Consider the following 23,046-nt stretch of genomic DNA (forward strand, 5'->3'; position numbering starts at 1 on the left):
CAGGGAGCTTTGGTCTGGTCCGAAGTAAGAGCGCTCACTATGGTAAGGCTGGCCTCTTTTGGGCAAGGGGTTACACTTATATAGGCAGAAGCAGAAGCCGAGGCAAATGAAAAGGGCAAAAGGAGGACGGAAATTGCTTCTCACAAACAGAACTTGACCTAAGGGACCCCTACTTCCAGTGCCGCTGACTGGCTGCCTAGGTGCTCACGAAAACCAGGAAAGAAAAAGCTAAGGCTAGAGAGAAGTTAGAGGTCCATTTACGTAAGCGGGGCGGGGCGGCAGGGAGAAGCAGAAGAGGCGTGAGCCTGCGTCAAGAGAGTTAAGCGGACCAGCCCGGGATGCAAAAGGTTAAGGCGGGCGGTCCGGATCAGGTCCGGTAGGCCCGCCCACCGGAGGGCGGGGGTGGGGCCTCGCGGAAGAAGCTCTTGGATTGGCCGCGGGGAAGGCGTTACGCTAGGAAGGTACCAACAGTCGCGAGCCGCGGAGGCGGGGGGGTGGGTGTGGGACCGCGGGGTGAGGTGGCCAGGGAATGGCCGGGCCGGGTGTGAGCGGGAGCCGCAGTAGCGGCGGCTGGGGGCGGTGAGCGCCGCGTGGGGCTGCCCCTTCCCGGAGGTGGCGGGGGCGGCCGGGGCCGCGCCGCACCGCACCGCGCGGGCGGCCATGGAGCGAGCCTAGGGCGCCGCAGGTGAGCGGCTTGGTGGCGGGAGGGCGGGCGGGAAAGTGCAGGCCCACCCGCGGGCGGGGCGCGGTGCGTGGCGCGCGCCGGGCTGGGGCCGTCTGGGGGCGGGGCGCCTCCCTGAGGGGCCGGGCACCAGTGCCCAGAGCGGTCAACGAACGGTGGCTGCCTCAGAGACCGGCCCGGGCCGCGCGCCCCGCCTCGCTGACCCCGAGAGGGCTCCTACCGGCCGTCGTGGCTGGAGGGACGCGGCCGAGCTCGTCGCCTCCTCTGCCCGCCTGAGGCGCGGGCCTTACCTGGGGGCGCCTTGGGGCGCCTTTAGCCGCCCGGGATCAGTCCAGTGACCCACCCTCGCGCCCGGACGCGGTCCCCAGAGGCGACTGGCCCTGGTGCCGCCCTCGTGTCCCGCCGAGTGCCCGTTGCGGCGGCCCGGGGGGGCAGCTGTATCGCGCGCCCGCGGGCCCACTTCGTGGCCGAGAAGTGCGAGTGACTTCCAGGCCCGAGGCAGGAGGCAGGGTAACCGTGCCTAGGGGTCCGCGGTCTCCTCGGGGTCGTGCACCCCGCGCTCGCAGTCGGGCAGAACTTAAGGAAATGATACGGTTGTCCCAAGTGGGTTGCGCTTGAGATTTCATTTCCGGGTGCTGTGGTCCCGCAATTAAAAGCGAACCGAAACGTTGCCATTAATGATGAGCGTGAGCAGTTGTCAAGTTGCGTCCTTGATTGTGGGATCTGATAAGAGTTTCATTCTAATCAAGCTTCTGTTACCTGCAAGTCTCTTGGTAGGAAGAGAAGGGGTAGAAGGATGTTGGAGTGAAAGTGGAGGGGACAGGACGTGATTGGTTGTTAGGGAATTATTAGTCCTTTAAATGGCCATATCGTCAGTTGGAAGGGTGAGGAGTTTATAATTTGGGAAAACGAGGGATGCTGGGTACAGTGACTTGAGTTTAGGACCAAGTATCAGTATCATCCCCACCCAGCTAGTTTCCCTTCAGAGGTTTGATTTCTCACCTTGAAAAGAAGGAACAGGAATGTGGGTCTTTTAGCTTTTAAATTGCAGGACTTTATGTAAAACGATAACTATGATTACTGTTTACTAACTATTCCTATCCTCCTTGTGTTGTAAATTAATGCATAAATTTCATTGCGGTTGATTATTTTTTATTATTTATTTATCTGGCTGTGCCGGGTCTTAGTTGCGGCATGCGAGATCTTTTTACTTGATCTAGTTCTCTGACCGGGGGTCGAACCCAGGTCCCCTGCGTTGGGAGCGCAGTCTTAACCACTAGACCACCAGGGAAGTCCCATGGGGTTGATTATTTTAAATTGGGTTAGAGACCTCAGTGTGCTCTATGTATTGCAGTCCTGAAATTTATGCAGGACCTTTGAGCTAAGCCTTAGAGCTCTTCCACATACATTGTTATTTATCATCAAGACATGTCCTTGAGAAACTGAGATACAGGTGTTAAAGATGCTAAGTTATTTGCCTAGACTTAGAGCCAGTCTAAGGTAGATTTAAAATTGTTTTGCGTTAAATTAATAACTTGAAGTTTGTGGAGATGTTGGACTTTGGCCCCTAGAACTGTTCAGTGGAATCAATCAACAGGAGGGCCTTCCACCTTTGAAAGTGCTTGTCAAAAGAGAATTAAGAGGCATAAGCAAGCAATTCAGAGTCAGCCTCACTTACATTAAAGTGCAGTGATAGAAATGAATGGTGGTAAAAGATGATCAGGAAATCTTGGAGCTCATAGCTTTTCTTCAGTGTGACTGGTAAAAATGTGAGATTGATTTGTTCTCTTTGTTTCTCTGGAGCTAGTAGGAAAATAGCCATGATTTAGTTAAAGAATGAAAATTGGAAAGCACACACCCTGGGTTCTTTGAATAGGGAACAAACAGATCCCTGTTTCTATCATCTAATCCTTTATGTCATAGAATTTCTTTATGTTGAGTTGATAATTCCTTGACTTTTAGTCCATTCTGTTGACTTCCATTTGTAGACTCCAGTTCTTTCACACAGCGTTAAAGCCTCTGCTTTTTTTTTAAATATTTAAGATGTATTTTTATTTTTTTGCATCTTTATTGGAGTATAATTGCTTTACAATGGTGTGTTAGTTTCTGCTTTATAACAAAGTGAATCAGTTATACATATGTTCCCATATCTCTTCCCTCTTGCGTCTCCCTCCCTCCCACCCTCCCTATCCCACCCCTCTAGGTGGTCACAAAGCACCGAGCTGGTCTCCCTGTGCTATGTGGCTGCTTCCCACTAGCTATCTATTTTACGTTTGGTAGTGTATATATGTCCATGCCACTCTCTTGCTTTGTCACAGCTTACCCTTCTCCCTTCCCATATCCTCAAGTCCATTCTCTAGTTGGTCTGTGTCTTTATTCCTGTTTTACCCCTAGGTTCTTCATGACATTTTATTTCTTAAATTCCATATATATGTGTTAGCACATGGTATTTGTCTTTCTCTTTCTGACTTACTTCACTCTGTATGACAGACTCTAGGTCCATCCACCTCATTACAAATAGCTCAATTTCGTTTCTTTTTATGGCTGAGTAATATTCCATTGTATATATGTGCCACATCTTCTTTATCCATTCATCCGATGATGAACACTTAGGTTGTTTCCATCTCCGGGCTATTGTAAATAGAGCTGCAATGAACATTTTGGCATGACTCTTTTTGAATTATGATTTTCTCAGGGTATATGCCCAGTAGTGGGATTGCTGGGTCATATGGTAATTCTATTTTTAGGTTTTTAAGGAACCTCCATACTGTTCTCCATAGTGGCTGAACCAATTCACATTCCCACCAGCAGTGCAAGAGTGTTCCCTTTTCTCCACACCCTCTCCAGCATTTATTGTTTCTAGATTTTTTGATGATGGCCATTCTGACTGGTGTAAAGCCTCTGCTTTTTGTCTTTTCTGAATTTTGAATTTCTAAATGAAATTTTCTGTTTCTTCTATTTGCAGGGCAGACTTCAGCTTCCTACACTTTGTATGACCATCATTTTAATGGTATAAACCGTGAAGCCAGATACTTCAGCTCTTGAATTGACAACTTTTTAAAATAGCAACCACAGTGGTTGTCTCTCAGTGACTGCTACAATCTCATAATAGAAACAGGAGGCTGTTCTTTGTATTCTGTGGCCATAGTTGGAAACAGTAAAAAGGAGACTGTCTTCTGAAGGTGATGTCAGGCCACTCTGGGACTAAGGGCCAGGTAGTGGTGGGGTGAGAAGCACAGTTACAATGAGGCACTACAGTTTGGTGTAGTAGTGATGATGATTGATGTACTTTTCTTTTTGCACCTAACAGTGCATAGTGCATAGTAGGTGTGCAGTAAATGTTTGGTGGTTGAATGAATAAATGGAAAACAGTATGCGGGAGGAGGAAATATTCTAGGCAGATGATAAATTGTTTAATTCCTCTTTACAAGAAAAAAAAAGCCAAGAAATTGTGTTTCTGATTCCTGTTGAAAATAGTTCTGTTGAGATGGGTATCTGTAAAGGATGTTACTTGCTGGAGCTGCCTTGAGATCTAATTTTGTGATTGGGTGGTGTTCTAGCCACCTGCAGCCTGGGTGCAGCTTCACAGACCTGCTTCTGCACCTTTCTCTGGCTAGGCTCACCGAGCAGTTGGATTGGTAGACAATATTTTTGCACTAATAGAAGAACTAGAGCTCTTGGTATTGGCCATGCCAGTATCATTGACCCGACTGTGTGCGTCTTCTGGTCCTTCATATTGGGGGTGGGAGAGGGGAGTTATCCCTCCCCGAAATGCTCCTCATTCCACACCTGTAAATCTCTCCCACACCTGTAAATCTCTCCCTCTTTTCCTTCCTTGAGCTGCCTCTGTAACACTCAGGGAGTAATGAATTCATTGGCACAGACCTGGGGTACAGAACAGAAGACCTTACTTTGCAACTGAAACTAGCTTTTGACCAACTTATAATGTCAACATGACTGCTAGAGCCATTTAGGAGAGAATGTAATGCAAAGCTCTCACTTGTGACTTTAGTCATTCATATCCAAAATCAGAAGAGGGAAGGCCTAGCTCTGGACCTGGTGAGTTTGGGGGGTTGCATCTATTATCCCAGTATGAGATAAGAAATGAAGGCTGATGCAGAAAGGTATTGAGCTTTGGTGTGTGTTTAGCAGACTACTTTCTGGCAAGGTAACTACCCAATGGAGGGGAAGGTGTTAATTTGGGTACATTTTAAAAGGAGGTCAAGGAATATGAAATTATGAATGTGAAACACAACCAAGTACAGGATGAGACAGTGAAGTTGATCATTCCATGCTCTTAAATGCTAACTTTCTGCTTTATATAGCAGTGTGGGAATAAGATATTGGGTGCAAAAATTCTTATTTTAGCTATATTTTTGTGAAGAATTTTTTACAATGTATTATATGTTTTGTTGTCTTTTTAAGTAATATAGTGAAACCTTTATAGACTTGAGGTTATGGTTACAGACAGTAATCCTGTAGGGCTTTGAGGTGATTGAAATATGTAAGTTGTTAGTCCCCTCTGCTTTTTGAATTCTTGAATTTGCTTTCAGTAGGCAATCTGTCTCTTTCAGAGGTGAAGAAGCTGTACTTTTGCTGTTGTTAGCATCCCTGCTGCCCTTTTTAAAATTTTTGCAGCTTCTGATCTTCTGTGGAGTAGCAACGCAGATAACACTGCTTCCTGAAACTGAATGCAAAACAGCTAAATAGGCTTAGTGAGGGTCTGCCTGCCTCTTCTGTATTAGTGGATGAACTTTGTGACCGTTATTTTGGCTGCCCAAAGACCTTTTGTTCATTTCCTGTTTCTTATCCTTGGTTTAGATAGTGAATTTGCCCTCTGTATAGGTGCATTTATGTCCCTGTAGTTCCTTCTGTAGAAAAAAGAAAATGATATGGAAATACCAGTGTTTGGTTCTCGTTTCAGAAAGCATTGCCAATAACACTTGAAAATTTGGTTCCAGCCCTGTCTTGTATCATTCTTGGGCAATGTTGGACCATCTCCAATCTTCCTGTTAGCATTTCCAGATCATCTTTACTCCCAGTCCCAACCAACACCAGACACCAGCTTGGCAATAGCAGTTGCCTTGAAAGATGGAAGCAGGGTATACAGAAGGCAGCAATTTAAAATTGAGGATATAAAGTTGGTATACATATTTGACATTTCAACATTCTTACTGTACTGTATATCTGAATTCATTATGTGACTTAGTTTCCTTATGTCTGTTAAAAAAAAAAAGAGGCCATCTTTAAACCAAAGAGTTGAAGAAATTCTTATAACCGTAAAGGTCCCTCTCCCGTGCTCTTCACTCCTTTTATTCAATAAGCATTTTATCCAGTACCTCTCATGTGCCCTGCACTGTGCTAGGTTACTTGGAACTACAAAGAGAGTAAAATATATCCCCTGTCCTTGAGGAACTTACAATAGGGTAGAGGAGACAGGCATGCCAAAAAATATATGTGTGTATGTATGTGTGTGTGTGCATTTATATTCATATATAACAAGGGATCGTGCCTGGAGCCACTCAGCCATAACTCAGCACAGACCTGCTTGGGGTTCCTATTTCTAAAGTGATCTGTGGCCTGTCAGCTTGACAGACCCTAGAACATAAAGTTAAAAGTGTGAGGTGTCACTGTTGAATAAAGCTTACATACCTTTTCAAGAACTGTAGTGAACTGAACAATAAAGATGGAAAACATGAAAATCTGAAGTAAATGTTATATGATTTGAAATTCCATATTTCTATGCTATATAGTAATTATATTCTATATAGCCTTAAATGATTGTTAGATACCGATAATTGAGCAGTGAAATACCTGTAACTTAGGAAAGTTCATTATACCTGGCCCATTTGAAACAGACTGCAAATTCTTAGGCATTTCCTTAGAGTTTCTAGATCAGTGAACACTGCATGTGTTGGTTTTTTAGAACAAATCTCACTAGCAGTATGAGCTGAAGGTTTTTTCTTTTCATTTTTCAAGGAAGAGCATTAGAGGGTTGCCCTAAATCAAGGTTTAAATGGGACAGGTTGCAGGAATTGAATTTTTTTCAAAGAGGGAACAAATACTCCATAGCCTGTTTCAGTTTTACTCTCACACCAGGAAGAAAGGCTACTTTATGCTTCATTAATGCCTGGTGATCATTTTCGTTCCTTCCTTCACAGGGAACTGTTAGAGGATTTACCGAAAAAAAAAGTTTACATATGTGAATAAATATTTAAGTGGAAGTGAAAACTGTGAGAAATATATAATACTTGAACCAATTCAGACTATATGGAGATTTGATTTTCTGTACCTGTAACTTAGGTTACTTCAGAGCTTATCTTAAAAGCTTTAGGACCTGCAAAGCTGTCATCTTTAAAACACAGATTTAATTTTCCAAACTGAAGAATATTGTGAAGGGCATTCTATTCAGCTGTTTTTGTGAAATAGAAAAAGTTCATGCTCCCCATCTGTTTCACTTACATTGAATGTGGTAGAATTGAACTTTGTAGAGAAGAGAAACAGGTTGGTCAAATTAGTGACATAACCTCCCAGTCTTCTTTTTCACTTGGTACCCACTCTGAAGAAACCTACTTGCTTCCAGCCTTAGCTACTCCTCAAATTTAGGAAAGGATTTAGTCCAGGAATATAAGATTACTAGAACTCGTGGTAATGCAACATAGGTATCCAACCCCCAACTGTGTAACCCAGAAGACAACATAACCAATGAGGGTTATTTTCTTTGTCATTCTTTCTCCTCAGGAAGTCATCTTTGGGTTTTTGATACGGTAATAATGACCAACAAAAATTACTATATGTTGTCCAAGCACTAATTTTAGCACAGTACGCATGGTAATGACATTCATTTTTAACAATTCTGTGAGTCAGGTAATAGTGTTCTTATTTCATTTTCCATATGAGGAAACTGAGGCCCAGAGAGGTTAGCAGGCATTCAGACCCAGGCATTCTGAATCCAGAGCACATATTCTTAACCCCTCTGCTACAGAAGAGTTTATATTTAGAAAGAAGGTGAATTAAGCTGTTTCTTAAGTGGAGAATTAGCAGGGAAAGGAAAACTATGTAGATACTGATTAATGATATTACTTGTTGTTAGATTTTGTCTTAGTTGAAGACTCCCAATTGAACGTGAAAAAGAACAGTATTACGCTGTTGTGGGCAGTGGTGGCAGTGCAGGAGTAGGCTGGTTTTCTGAGGATAATAGGGATTTATTCATGTAATAAAAACTGGATGCCATTTGGTATTAGAGGTTTTGACTTCCTAGCTAGAAACACACAATGATAAGTGGAGAGATTTCTGAATGCTCTTTATTTTAGTTACAATAATTGTCACTAACCATCAGGAGAGACTGCATTTATTTCTAGGGGGCAGCTAGTAAGAATGTAGCACAGTGCTCTAATGTCACCACCAATTAACAAAAGGGCAGTATATCAGACTTACCCCAAGGTGAAAGTATGTGTGTTTTTAATTTTTGTTGTTGTACTAAAGGGTTGTAATTTTGGCTGAAGTTTAAAGTTAGGCTTTATAAACTGGGTGTGTATAGTTGTGTGAGTTTGTGAGTGTGTAAGGTTAGCCTTGATTGCTCTAAAGTATGTAAAAGGACTTTAGTAAATGATCCATTTGAGATTCTGTTTTTTTCTTGTGTTACCTTTAAGAGACCTTAATTATTTATTAATCCCATCTTTATTTGTATTAATGGTTAATTTAATGTCTCCCAAATAGTTGATATGGACAGAATAGATGTGAGAATGCTGGGTTTTTACAAATTACCCCCAAATGTAGTGGCTTAAGACTAAATGATTTGTTGTTTCTCATGACTGTATAGATCACCTGTGCCCAGCTGACTGGTTCTTCTGCCCAAATGATATAGGCTGGAGTCAGATGGGTGGCTGTATTTAGCTGGGGCCTCAGTTGGAACTGGAATGCCCTTAATGGCTTCACTTCTGTGTCTGGCACTTAGCTGGAGTGGCCAGAATAACTAGGGGCTGGCCAGGTCTCCCATCATTCAGTAGTCTAGCCTGAGCTGCTTTACATAGTAGCTTGGCCCCAAATGGAAGCTGCTAGGTCTTTTAAGACACCTAGCACACAGCCACTTCCACAGCATTCTGTTGATCAAAGCAAGTTACAAAGCTAGCCCAGATTCAGGGGAAGGAAAAATAGATTCCACCTCCTGATGGGAGGAATTGTTGGTGTCTGTCTTTGTAGACAGTCAACCAAAAACTCTTAATTAAATTCAGGTCTTACTTTTTATACTAACCAAACCTTCAGAGGTTTGCTGAGACCAACAGTGACCAAAGAAGAAGTTTGTAAAAGTGTCCTTGTAATTTCTACTCAGGATCAAGGGTGAGGAGATTGTGTGAGTAAACATGATAAGATATTTTACTAGTTATATAATAAATCCTACCCCCTTCACTATCTCCTTTGTTAATAGCCCTCTGCATGAAATGTTCATACAGAATGTTTTCTTCCGGTATTTGACACTCACAAAGCACGTTACATTCCCTTCATGTGGTAAGAACTTGATTTGACCGCTGAATTGGAAGCACAAAAAAAGAGTATTACTGAAGGCTTCACTTTAGTTGCTATGAGCAGAAGTTGGGATTTCTTCTCCGTGACCTTCGGAGAAGTAGCGTGAGGTTGTCACTTGATCAGAGGGCGATTCAACGTGGCACTGCTACTGATAAGGCTTGGAACCTCACTGGTGGCTTGTGGGAGCCCTTGGTATTATAGTAAGTGTTGGGGTGCGGTCTTTGCATGTTCCTCAGCAGCCACATATATTGAATTTTATCAGCTGATGACTAACAGATCTCTGCACTGATGTGTATTTCTGTATGTGTTCCTCCAGACATCAGCCAGATTCTTGAACAGAGGATTCTAGTCTTTATCTAAGACTTCTCCTTTTTCTATGTGAACCTATTTCTCCCAAAACAATTTTTAGTCATAAGTTTATCCTTATGAAACGCTTATCAAATGTGTAGGATAGTGTGTGTGTGTGAGAGAGAGAGAGAAGAGAGAGAGAGAGAGACAGGAATGAAATGTTAGCTTCCATATCAAGCCTCATTTCACTGATGGAGCTGAGAGTGGAACCAGGGTTCAGTACGAAAATTCCTTAATAAGCTTCTACCTTCCAGAACTCCAGTCTTGGAATTTATACCAGCTTTTAGTGTGAAGACTTACACACTTGCCTTTTTATATTTAACATTTTTTGAGTTATGTTGTTACCTTGAGACTGTTCTTTGAGGTAGGCTCTGTTTCACATAACCGAAACATTAAAATAAATGACCATAATATAACTGGACAATGTTACACTGTTGGAGGCATTTATACAGGAGGTGAGGGCATGAAATATAGCAGGCAGGCTCCTGGGAATGCAAGAGAAGTTTTCATGAATAACTTGGGATATACCCAGTGATCTTGCTTTCATTTTCTTAGTATCTGAAAGGGGGGATCCTCTTAGAAACCCAGTTTGCAGAGCGTGCATAGTATGCTGTTATCTCAAGTAAGAAAAGAAGATAATACAGCATGGAAACTGTCTTGGGTACCCTCCCCTCTCAAGCATACAGGAGAGAAGGGGATCAATTGTAAAGAGTAAAAGAGTCTGCCATTATTAGAGGATGGAATTATTCTGTATCGTGCATCTAATACATTTTTCTGGAATAGGAGTCTTGCAAACTCATAGACTTTTTGTAAAAATTCCGCTAAAACCTCTACATTGTCGATTTCTTGAAGATCATTGTGCTTGCCCTGTAGGCTGAAGGAGTAGCAGCTTTCCAGCTAAAGGAAAACCTCTTTCTGAACTGTCAGTACTTAGAAAAAGAGACTGTAGTCTGAAACCACCAACTAAATTGAGTAGAGTGTTGGTAGAGAAGTAGATTCCCAAAAACAGGAGAGCTAATTAAGGACAGCCAACATTAAGGTGCCAGTTAATACACACTCATTTGATACCGAATACCGAGGAAAATAACAGCAGAGTCCTAAGATACTTGCATAGCCTCATTTGCAGTAGTTTGTTCAGTTTAGGTGAATAATGCAGGTACCCTTACTATGCTACGTACTGCAGGGAGTGCAAAGGTAGTTAAGACCACTAAGGAGCCAGGATTCTGAGAGGGGGATTGAGAACGACATACAAGAAGACACTGGATAAGGCAGAATGTAGTTAAGTACTGGTCTAAAGGTGAGAGAGGTTAGTTACTATAGTGTGAGGAGAGACCAGAAATGGCTTTGGAGATGGCCTTTGAAAGCTTAATTAGGCTTTAAGCAGAAGATAGGAAGAAAAGATAAGAGCTAGAGGAATTTTGAGAGAGTTCCAGTGAGGAGTGACTTAGGGGACCATGTTTGTGGTGGAAGCTGACAAGTGATGAGTGAAGAGAATGAGAGTGATGCCTAGCAATGTAGATTGGCCGAAGTCATTTAGGGTAGGGCTTTAATGCCTTGCTAAGGGATTTATAGAACTCAAAAATGGTGTGTGATTAGAAATATGATTTTGCTGCATTATCTAGTCTGGATTGGAGAACCTGGAGGCCCAGAGGCAGTTCTTTCAGGGATCCAGTAGAAGGTGCTGAGCACTAAATGAAGTTGATGGCTGTGGGCATGACGGGCAGTTGTAGAGAACAGTGTCAAATTGCAGTCTTTCTTGTTCTACCAGGTTGTGGTGACTAATCACAAACAAGAAAACTTGTTCAGCCCCTTCGTTAAACCTGCCCTCACTACTAATCTGCAGAAGTAAATAGTGAAGTGAGGTAACAGTTGAACTCTTCAGTTCACTTAATAGAAATTTCTGTCCTAGTTGAGTGGATGAATTATCTGCAGCCCTGAACTGATGAATGTGCTCTTCTGAGACCCATCAGAAGGTAATGAGGTTTCAAAATTGAAAAGCATACAGACTCACTTTGTTTTGTTTGAATTTTGGAGCTACTAGAACTTCCTATTGCATTGGTGATTTAAAGAAAAAACAAAAAGCCCTCACTCTCCGTAACCTTTGTGCTAAATGTTTAGATATAATTTGTTTATATAGCATAAGGGAGGAATTTCTTCATTCTAAATGAAATGAGCAGCATCATTAGAAGTTCCCGAGTTAACCAGACTTTAGTCCCGAGGAGGGTTTTATAGGAAGTGAAAGGCTGTTCATCTGACCCCTTTGTGCCAGAATTGTACCTCAGCAGGAGGTAGTTGCAGCTGGATGTGCTGAGGAAATGATTGCTGACCCAGGGAGATTTCCATGCTACCTTTTACCACTGCAGCCAGAGATGTGTACTGCTGAACAAATAATTGAAGAAGTTGTGTGGTTTAGGTCATGTTGGAACTAGCAAAAATCTCTGAAATCTGCTCTACTAGCATTGCTGTTATCAGTAATCACAGGGAATTGTTTTACTGAGTTTCACACCAAACTTGATACCATCACAATTACATTTTGGATGTACTTGAGTTGTCTGTGTTTCAGCTAATAGCGTTATGTACTCCCTGGGAGATGATGATGCAACAAATCAGGTGGCTGGAGATAATTAGAATTTGAATGTGACTCTGGCTTTCCCATCTTTATGAAAATGAATGGGAAGAGAGGTTAATCACCACGAATAAACTGCATGTCAGCAAGCTCTGAGCAAGGTGCTGCCCTTAGAGCACACTGTTGCTCTAGTGGACTGTTTTTGGATGTGTTTCCAGCTGATACTAGGGGAGCAGTCTCCAGTTTGGGTGGGAGTGTCTCAGCCTGAATCTTTTGTCCTATCTTTTGTATTGGTTTTATTTCTTCAATTAATGGTTTGAGTTGTTAAATGAATTGGAGAGTGAAGCAACACCCTGTTATCTTCTTGTCATCTTTGTCTTAGCCCAGTGCGTGCTGCCTGTAGGCATGTAGCAAAGTGAGCTTGTGCATGTTTTTAAATGGCCCTGTGGAGTGGAAAGCAACCTGTCAGCATGCAAATGAGGCTGAATTGTATGTTCTTGACACCCTTGCAAAAATCTTGTATTTGGAATCTTTTAGCTTCAGAATTGACCAGAGGGTGTTGTGCCCCACACTGGAAGCAGCACTTCTTTATGTCTGTGGCATCAGTATCTTTGTTATGTGCCTGACCAGTCCAGATTTCATGGTGTTGATCTAGTACCAGGTTTCATTAGTTTTCTGGTCATGTTCTACTAATAGCCAGATGGTATAGCGATATGTTTTTCCTTTACTTAATTTATCCAGATTTGATTATCCATATTTTACAGGGTTTTTAATTTTGAAAAATAATTAGTAGAAGACTGATTAAGTAGAGATATATATCTGGGTGTTTGTTGTATTTAAATACATGAATAGCAGATATGACATGTCCAGGATTGCTAGGTATTTGAATTTGGAGAGGGAGTTATTACTCTCCTCTGTACCCTCTTTGGCATTTTTAGGAGTTCCTGTGTTATAACGTGTCATAAAACTTATATTTGGAGGAGATAACTGAAAAGTTACCAAATACTGGTGGTTTTGGATATTCAAAAGTCCTTTATGGATTTTGAAAGGTAAAAATGAAAGTTAAGGAGTTATGCATATCTCAATGTTTTACTTTTTTGTGCTTTTTCCTATTGTTTTGGTTTCTAGGAATTGGTAGCCATCCAAATGGCTCCTAGATGGCTCTGCACCCTATTAAAACGGTAGTATTTGCTTTTAAATTTTCAATGTACCCGGTTCTTAACTATTAGGTCCTTCCTTGGACCAGTTCATTTTAAATTATTGGGTCTTCTCGGGCATAGGATTAGCAAGGCTAAAATGGTGAGTAATATATTTGAGGCTTGCAAAAGATTCAGGGATGGAAGGACAGAATTCTGATTGAATTGTGCTTTATACTTGGGCTTGCAGGAATTGTGGGAGGCACCTCAGTGAAGAAATGGACCAGTGTGTATAATCATGGAATCTCCTTGCTGACAATCACCACCTGCTCTCCTTGATAAGTGAGAGAGAGTAGTCAGGGGAGAAGGAAAAGAGGTCACCATGAAGCTAAAGCAGCGAGTCGTGCTGTTAGCAATTCTCCTTGTCATCTTTATCTTCACCAAAGTTTTCCTGATTGACAACTTAGATACATCAGCTGCCAACCGGGAGGACCAGAGGGCCTTTCACCGAATGATGGCTGGCTTGCGGGTAGAGCTGGTGTCCAAGCTGGACCACACCTTGCAGTCTCCCTGGGAGATTGCAGCCCAGTGGGTGGTTCCCCGGGAAGTGTACCCTGAAGAGACACCAGAGCTGGGGGCAATCATGCATGCCATGGCCACCAAGAAAATCATTAAAGCTGATGTAGGTTATAAAGGGACACAACTGAAAGCCTTACTGATACTTGAAGGAGGACAGAAAGTTGTCTTCAAACCTAAGCGGTAAGTCTTCATCTTGAAGTTATCTGTGCTGTTTAGTTGTAACTTGGGATTTATATGAGTGCTCATCTCCCTCTCTTGGTATTCTCTTCAGTAAAATGGGAAGGAGAGACTAGAAGATCTCTGAAGTCTCTTCTAGCTCTTAATGTTCCATGATTCTTTGAGTAAGGGAAATTTATAGGAATATGTTTTGGTTCAATATTAGACTGCACATTTTACAGTTAGAGCTATCCTTGATTCTGAAATTTGTCAAGTATCTACTATGTGCCAGATGTTAGAGATACAAAATGAATTGGTTAGGAAATAAGCAACTTGTCACCATAAGTGTACAATTAAAGACTGGGCAACCACATGTCAGGGATGCTGTGGAGTAGGAGTTCCCCAGAGTTGGAGTAGGTTTTGGATGGGTGACTTAAGTCCTTTTTAGCACTAAAGCTGTGATTCTTTCACTTGAGCTTTGGTTTTGTTTTAATTAATAGGCTTTATTTTATTTTTTAAGCAATTTTAGGTTTACAGAAAAATCAAGGGGAGAGTACAGAAAGTTCCTATATATCCCCTCCCCTCTCTTCCCCAGTCTCTCCAATTATTAACATCTTCCATCAAATTAGTACATTTGTTACAGTTGATGAGCCAATATTAATTTATTAACTGAAGTCCATAATTTACATTAAGTTCACTCTTTGTGCTGTACATTCTGTGATAGTTTCAATAAACTTATAATAAGTATTCACCATTACAGTATCATACAGAATAGCTTCCCTGTCCTCAGCGTCCCCTGTGTTCTATCTATTCATCCTTCCCTTCCTCCCCCTGAACCCCTGGCAACCCCTAATCTTTTTACTGTCTCCATGGTTTTGCCTTTTCCAGAATGCCATATAGTTGGAATCATACCTTTTGTAAGCTTTTCAGGTTGGCTTCTCTCTGTGTCTTAAGGTTCCTCCATGTCTTTTTGTGGCTTGATAGCTTTTTTTTTTCTTTTTCTTTTTTTCTAAATAATATTCCATTGTATAGCTGTACCACAGTTTGTTTATCCATTCACCTACTCAAGTTTTGGCAGTTATGAATAAAGCTGCTATAAACATTCATGTGCAGGATTTGTGTAGATGTAAGTTCATAGTTCATTTGGGTAAATACCAAGGAGCACAATTGCTGGATCATATGGTAAGAGTATGTTTCATTTTGTAGGAAACTGCCAGTCTGTCTTCCAAAGCAGCTGTACCGTTTTACATTCCCATCAGCGAATGAGAGTTCTTGTTATTCCACATCCTCAACAGCATTTGGTGTTGTCAGTGTTTTGGATTTTGGTCATTCTAATATGTGTGTAGTGATATCTCATTGTTGTTTCTTTTACCTGTTTTAAGCAGAGAACTGGGCCATTTTAGTTGCCTCAGTCCAAATTTGAACTAGAGAGGGCTAGATCATATGTTGTTAGACAGTGATCCCTTTGGATTTTTTTAAGGATCTACAGAGATAATTCGTGTGGCCATTCTATAGTATAATTAGTTTTTTTAAAGTTTTCTGTTTATATATGAATTTGAAATAGGTTAACATGATGGTGATTTATATTCTTTTGACAGGTATTAGTTACTAGTGGATTTTCTCAAAATTTGTAATGTCGAAAATTTTCTGTGTACTAAACATTTTTTTCATTCCTCAGTAGAGCTTTTGAGAAAATTGTAACACATAACTTTGGGTCTCTTGCTGGAGTGGGAGAAGAAATATGGAGTGAAGGGGTGCAAAAACCAACTGTGACCAGAGTAGTTGGCTTAGCTCCCTTCATGGCTCAAATATCAGTAGATAATAGGCAAGCAGAGAGCTAATATTATTGGAATTCCAGAAATGGAAGGGATCTGCATTTGCCTGGAACTGGGCAGTATGGTGTGTGGAAGATGTGGAAATTAGGAAAGTTTTAAAATGCAGTAGACTTTTGGAGAATAGAAAGTCTGATTGGCAGGTAATGAGGAAAAAGCATAGTTATGTGGGACTTGGATCTAATTTCTGTTGCATGCACACCATTTGCCAGGCATTACACTAAGTACTTTTGTATCTGTTAATGCTTTTAACCTTTGTCACAACTGTGGGCAGTTACAGTTCTTATTTCCAGAGTAAGAAACTGAGACTTAGAAAGAATAACTTGAGAAAGAATAACTTGACAAGATCACCCTGCAGTAACTAATGGAGATGTCAGAGTGTGAGCAGCTTGTGTTCTGCCACACACGTGTGATTCTCTTAAATTTGTTTGCCTTCCTGTAAGAGAGATGACATGGATCACCCATCATCAAAAATTTGCTACTTTCCTTTTGAAATATGATCTTTGACCTCTTGATTTGTAGCCTGAGAGATCGCAGCATAAGCAGAGTGATGGAAAGAAGACAGACTAAAAACAGAAATTAAATTCATGTAAAAAGAGATGAGTTGCAGGCATTTTGTGTTTAAATAAAAGGATACCCTCTCCACACCCACTATTTGTACACTAAGAATTGAAGGTGAGATGGGACAGCAGGAAGTGTTAGAAGGCAGATATTACTGATGGTGTGCAACATTAGTATTAGTCCAGGTGCTTTGCAGATAGGACTGGGGTATTCAGACAAAGCATAACTGGAGGGAGGAAGAGGCCAGACTGGTGACTAGTGGACGTGGCAGCAGATAAATGCATAAGCTAACCTTAGTCACTGTTGCTTTATCTCATATCTCTTACTACCACTGAAGCCTTCCCATTACTTTCCTCTTCCAGACCATCCTGAAATCCACTTTCATTCTTCTCCCAAATACCCATATAATCACTGTGCTCCCCAACTTTAAAACGTCTAGGGATTCCCATTGCTCACCAGACAAAACCCAGCCTGCACAGCCTAGTGGCCAGCCCCTCACAGCCTGGTCCTCCTCTCTACACCCAGCTCTTTATTCTTGTCAGTGCGGCCCCTTCCTCCCCCATCACCTTCTGAAGAGCCCTTGTCTATGCCCAGCTCCAGAGATGCTCCTGCCCCACCTCCCGCAAGCTGTCGGGCACCTGCAGTAGGTGATAGCGCTCTAGTCACTGCACACACTGACCTGGGCTGATTACACCTGGCACTCTCCCGGGGTGGGGAAAGTGGGTGCACATTTAAGTGCTTGTAGAAATTGACTCCAGCCCCCAAACACCCAGCAAATTGCTATTCTGACCCTGCGGGCCTCTGAGGCTATTTAGTCCTAGTGTAAGTGCAAATTAATGTTCTTGGTCACATTCTGATGTCCTTCACCAGAAGGATAGGAGTGATTTATTGGCAGTTACTGTATGAATTTTGCTGCTCTGTCAGTGACTTAAGATGGATTGCTTTGTTGAGAGGAGGATCTAAGACCTTTCTGCTAAGTCGAGACGTGCACCTTTCTTTAACAGCCACTTGTGGTTCAGCATTTCTGGAGCCTGGTTGTCCATGTCCTCCTGCCAGAGATGGAAGATTTGTATAGTACATGAAATATATAGGAATACAGTGATGCCTTTATTTGCACATTTTTCCTTACTACATTATTATAAAAGTGATTTTTTTCAGTATATTTGGTTGGCCAAAACGTTAATGGGGCTTTAAGTAAAAAAAGACATTTTTCACTTTCACGAAGATCTTTATTGAACAACGTGTTCACTAACTGAATGAACCTTTTGGCCAACCCAATAGCTGTATCCTTTCTGGAACTAAATTGATTTTCACAGGGAAAAACGGCAGTTATGGTGGGAAAGGAACAAGACGGCAAGGGCCTGGGGGTGGGTAGAAGTCAATGACTGATCTTAGGAAGTGCTGAAAGGGACCTTGGAGAGCAACTAGTCCAACTACTCATTTTACAGCTGGGGAAAATGAAATCCAGGGTTCTGACTTTCCTTCTTTCTCATAACCAAAGCATGAACTAAGGATTCAGACCTTCGGACTCCAATGCAGTTCTTTCATTTTGATTTTTCTTCCTTTCCCTTTTCCTTCCCTCCCTGTTTCTCCAGCCTACTCCCAAAGTTCCCGGATTTTTCTAGGGTTTTACATTTCACTCCAAGCAGCCTTTCTATATACTGGAAAGTTCTCTAATGTTTCACTGAAAGGAGTGGACAGCACAGCACCACAAATCTTCCTGTGGCTCCTCTGGAGCCCTGAGAAATAAGGTATTCAAGGACTGTCGCCCAGCTTTATGGACAGCCTGCAGCTGTAGTGGAGAGAGAAGTGCTTGAATAGTGTCAGCTTTTGCTGCAGTCCTGTTTAAAAACTGAGACTTTTAATTTGGAGGTAACAGGTGTAATCCTTGGCAGCCTAAATGATGCTTTGACACTAGAAACAAAAAAATACGTTTGAGTATATTGACCATGCTAGGAAGAAACTGGTGTCCAACCAGGTGTTTTTGCGTGTCTGTCTTCTAACATAAATGTTTCATCACTTTGATTTGAAAATGTGTTTGGTGGACATGGTTTTACTTTGTACTCTGTGGTCATTTATGTTGAAGGTCACTGCCTTGTACAGTACTGCTTCCAAATTCCCCATGGCCTTTTCAGCATTGGAGATCCAAGTGTCCTTAGTGGAGTGCCTCCTCTTCACATCATTCTCAGCTTATTTCTGTCTTGTAAAGCCTGATAGGTCTCCTTTTGATTGAGGAAATGCAAGTGAACAGTAGAGGTCATAGGTGAATTGCATCTAGTTCTTCCCATTAACAGGGAAGGCAAATGTACCTTTGCCTCCTTGTTAACAAAAACAGAGGCATATCCGGACCATTTTTTTCCCCATGAAATTTAAACTTCTCTAATAAGCCTTGCCATAGCCATTCTGGTAAGCCTTGCCATATTTTCCTTTTACTTCAGCTTAGTCTAATAAACATTTCAGTAGACATTTATTAAGCATGAACTATAGGTTTAACACTGTGCTGAAGATACAAAGATGGTCCTCACCTTCCAGAAAAGTACCTTATAGTTTTACTTAAGCTACATTGAAAGTCTTTTAGAGGGGTAAAAATAACATCTGTGTTTTATTCATAGAATGATAGCAGAGGTAGATGTATAATTCTAGTTTTCTTCTCCACTTCATCTTCACCACATCAACCAGTGATCTATGCTGATCCATGACTGTTCTCAGGATTGACAGAGAAGTTTTCTAGAGCAAAATCAGGCTTGCAGATTTCTATTCTGCCTCTTGTGCTGTCGCCTCTGGTACTGATGTAATTCATGTCTGCATCTGTGCTTCCCGTTCACTCTGCAGGTATAACCGAGACTATGTGGTAGAAGGGGAACCTTATGCTGGTTATGATAGACACAATGCAGAGGTAGCAGCCTTTCATTTGGACAGGTATGTGTAATCACAGTGGGTTACATTCGTTTTGTTTCCTTTTAGAAATATCTTGGAGAGGACTTGTGGACGCCTTTCAAAGGAATGTAATAAAAAAACGAAATCTAATAACTTTAACTTGTTACCTACTTTAGATAACTGATTAATTCCATTAAATTTGTATGAGTTCCTCATTATTTGGGTGGTACTAGGAATACCAAAGTAAATGTCTTAACTCCAGGCTTTTTTAGGTCATTTCATTCTGTTATGCCCTCTCTCATTAGCATGAGTGAAGATGTTCTTGGTAAATAAAATGGCAGGAAGAAAACCAGAGTTTGAATTCAAGTCCCTAAATTGAACTGGTCATTAATTGGGCCTGGCAGTCCTGATTTTTGTTTTGTTTTAAATAATACTCACTTATCCTCATATGCTAGAAACATATAGCATGACATATATGTGAATTTTATTGTCCTTCATACAAAATATGCACAGCTTCAATAACCAGGATAATTCTAAGAGGAAAATAGATGTGAATTCTAAATGTATAAGTTAACTAGGAAAATTAATACTTTTTTAGCAAGTTACTAGTCAGGATCCTTGTAACTGAATTGTCTAGTATCCCAGCTGCTCCTCTGATCAGCTCTTTAATCAGGGCATATTGGTAGACTTTAAAAGAAATTATTGACAATATTTTTTAAATGAATCTATAAGGAAACCAGAAGAAAATAAAGGTGAATTTTTGTCTTTTTTCTGGATTAGGAAGGATTTTCTAAGCATAAAAGCAATAATTTAAAAATCACAAAGAAAAACTCAATAGATTCAACTAAATTAAAAAAAATTAACTCATATGTCAAGGAACATCAAACAAAATTTAAAAGCAAACAAACTTAGGAGGAAAATACTTGAATCTAATATAATCTAAGCATTAATAGCCTTAATATATAAATGTTTAGAAAATCTTACACATTCTCTAAAATGCTAGTAGAAAATGGTCTAAGAACACGGTTGAATAGAAATTATTGATTGCTAATAAATATGACAGAGGGAGTTCATCTTCACCAGTAATAAAATAAAATCCAGGGAATTCCCTTGTGGTCCAGTGGTTAGGACTCTGCACTTTCACTGCTGTGGGCCAGGGTTCAATCCCTGGTCAGGGAACTAAGATCCCACAAGCCGTGCAGCGAGGCCAAAAAAAAAAAAAAAAAAAAATCCAGTTGAAACAATGGGATACTATTTTCTCCTACTGAAAATGGCAAAGATTAGAAAAAAGATAATACTTTATTGGCAGGAATACATTGACATTCGTATACTGCTTGTGTCATTGTTAATTGGTTCAGTCATTCTTTTAAGAACTCCTGTATTATGTATCAAAAACCTTAATGTTCATACCCTTTGAATGAGTAACTACCTTTTTATGCAAGCATCCCAGATATTTCTAGGAAGTACCCTAGAGAATCAGAAATTCAAAGATACGTACACCAAGATCTTAGCTAGTAGCATTTTCAGTAGTGAAAATATGGAAGCAATCTAAATATCTAATGAAAGGGAAGAATTAAATAAATGTTTGTTCACAACCATGAATTTTCACTGCCTCTTCTAAGGCCTAGTGGGAAAGAGTTGGATAAATCCTACTCATCACTTAATTGCACATTAGAATCAGTCTTTCTAAGACCTCGTTTGTTTCCTTATTTTCTTCATCCCTAAACCCCTTCCTGTTTCTCTGTTGATGGACACCAGCAGTTCATGAAGATCTTTTTCCCATATCCATACCAATATTTTATATTATCCAACATACTAATTTTAGCTAATCTAATATATGTAAAGTGGTATCTCATTGTTATTTTATATTCCCCCAATTATGGGTAGAGATTAGTACCTCCTTTTCACAGCACAACACCTGTTTGTTAACTTAGAGTGAAGTGGTCTTTGTATGGAAATTACTTTTGATGTTAATTAAATATAATCATGTTTCTATTTATTTATTTATTTTTGTGGCCTCGCCACACAGCATGCGGGATCCTAGTTCCCTGACCAGGGATCTGACCTGTGCCCCTTGCAGTGGAAGCACCGAGTATTAACCACTGGACTGCCAGGGAAGTCCCTATAACGTTTCAATTTATCACCTGCGCTTTGGGGGTCTTGTATTTTAAAGCCCTTCCCTCCCTCAAAGTCTGAAAGATATTCTGTGGCCAGTCCCCCTACCCCTTTTGTTAACTGCCCCATCCAAGCTCAGGTGCCACTGGACACAGCTTCCCAGCACTAAGTGGCTGCTGTTCTTTGAAGGTCTGACAACAGTCAATGGGGAGAAAAAATACTTCCCCACTTTCTTTCCCACCTTATACTTTTCTGCTCTGGGTTGCTATTTCTCCATTACATTAGGATTTAACCACCTCCTCTGGCCTCAGGAAGTTCTCTCATTTTTTGTGATATTTTGACATCTATTGATCTCCTTGCTTTTGTGGCTTTTCTAAAAATGAGTTTAGGACAGAGTCAGTCAGCAGCCCTGAACAACGGATTATTTATTGCACAGCCAATTTTTTTTTAACATCCTTATTGGAGTATAATTGCTTTACAATGGTGTGTTAGTTTCTGCTTTATAACAAAGTGAATCAGTTATACATATACATATGCCCCATGTGCACAGACATTTTTAAAGGCTTTTCTAATAACATGAGAAAAGGCTCATGATACAATGATGAGTGAAAAGCAGGAGACAGAAGTACATATAGCATAATCTCAATTGTGTATATACACACAAGAGTGAGTATGTGTTTATATATATGTGTGAAGGAAAAACTGGTCTTATGCTGAAATGGTAGTAGTTACTTCTCAGTTGTGGAATTATGGATGATTTTAATTTTCTCCCATAAATTTTCTGTGTGTTCCAAATCCTGCCCCTCCAACTTTTCTTCAGCGAGTGTGTATTTTTTAGCCAGAAAATTTCTTTTTAAAAAAAAATGATGGTGCTCAACGATAAGGTTGCACTTTTAGACCGTTAGAAGCATCTTCAAATGTATCTATATTTAAGTTGTCCTGTGAGTTTATCCTTTTAGATTAATCTGTGTAGTTTTCTGTCAATGTTTTATGTAAAGGTTTGAAGCCCTGTATGGGTTTAGGCCCAATTTTTTTTAATGCTTTGTTTAATTTTAAAATTTTATTATGAAAAATTTCTAACAGACGTAGAAAGAATAGTATAGTGAACCCATATACCCACTCCCTAGGTTTAACAATTGCTCACATTTTGCTAGATTTGTCTTACATAAATTATTTACATCTTGATATTAAATTCACAAATATATGTACCTCTAAAAAATACTTACCAGCAATCAGCAATACCTTTACACACCTAACACGATTAACCATGATTTTTAAGACTACTGTTTAGGGAATTCCCCGGCAGTCCTGTGGTTAGTGGTTAGGACTCTGCGCTGTCACTGCCAGGGGCCCGGTTCGATCCCTGGTTGGGGAACTAATATCCCGCAAGCTGCACAATGCAGGCAAAAAAAAAAAAAAAAAAGACTACTGTTTAAAATATATCCCCAAAGATTTTTCTCTTCTGTTCAACCTTCCAAACCAGGATTCTGGGTTTCCGCCGAGCCCCCTTGGTGGTTGGCAGATTTGTTAATCTGCGGACAGAGATCAAGCCTGTTGCCACGGAGCAGCTCTTGAGCACCTTCCTAACTGTAGGTAAGGAGGTTATAGAGGACGTTTAGGTAAGGGAATAGTTAATAAATTAAATGGGGCATCATTGAGCAAGCTGGC

At 40.8% G+C, this 23,046-nt stretch overlaps 1 protein-coding gene across 7 annotated transcripts in view; it reads left to right on the forward strand.

The window, feature by feature from the left end:
• Positions 1 to 326: 326 nt before the first annotated feature.
• FAM20B (FAM20B glycosaminoglycan xylosylkinase) overlaps positions 327 to 23,046 on the forward strand; it is a 41,954-nt gene continuing 19,234 nt past the window's right edge. For 3 of the 7 annotated variants that reach the window (XR_010941229.1, XM_067728768.1, XM_067728772.1), the window contains exons 1-4: positions 531 to 685; positions 13,509 to 14,017; positions 19,219 to 19,305; positions 22,862 to 22,971. Coding sequence is in view for 5 of the 7 variants with exons in the window: in XM_067728768.1 (XP_067584869.1) it covers positions 13,641 to 14,017; positions 19,219 to 19,305; positions 22,862 to 22,971 (574 nt within the window). In the remaining 2 variants the exon portion in view is untranslated. Of the gene's footprint in view, positions 462 to 530; positions 686 to 3,742; positions 3,865 to 10,459; positions 11,530 to 13,508; positions 14,018 to 19,218; positions 19,306 to 22,861; positions 22,972 to 23,046 lie in introns of those variants that run through there. The other 4 variants (XM_067728769.1, XM_067728771.1, XM_067728770.1 and 1 more) reach the window with 4 other exon arrangements.

This window comes from Pseudorca crassidens, chromosome 2 (assembly GCF_039906515.1).
Source record: "Pseudorca crassidens isolate mPseCra1 chromosome 2, mPseCra1.hap1, whole genome shotgun sequence".
NCBI lineage: Eukaryota > Metazoa > Chordata > Mammalia > Artiodactyla > Delphinidae > Pseudorca > Pseudorca crassidens.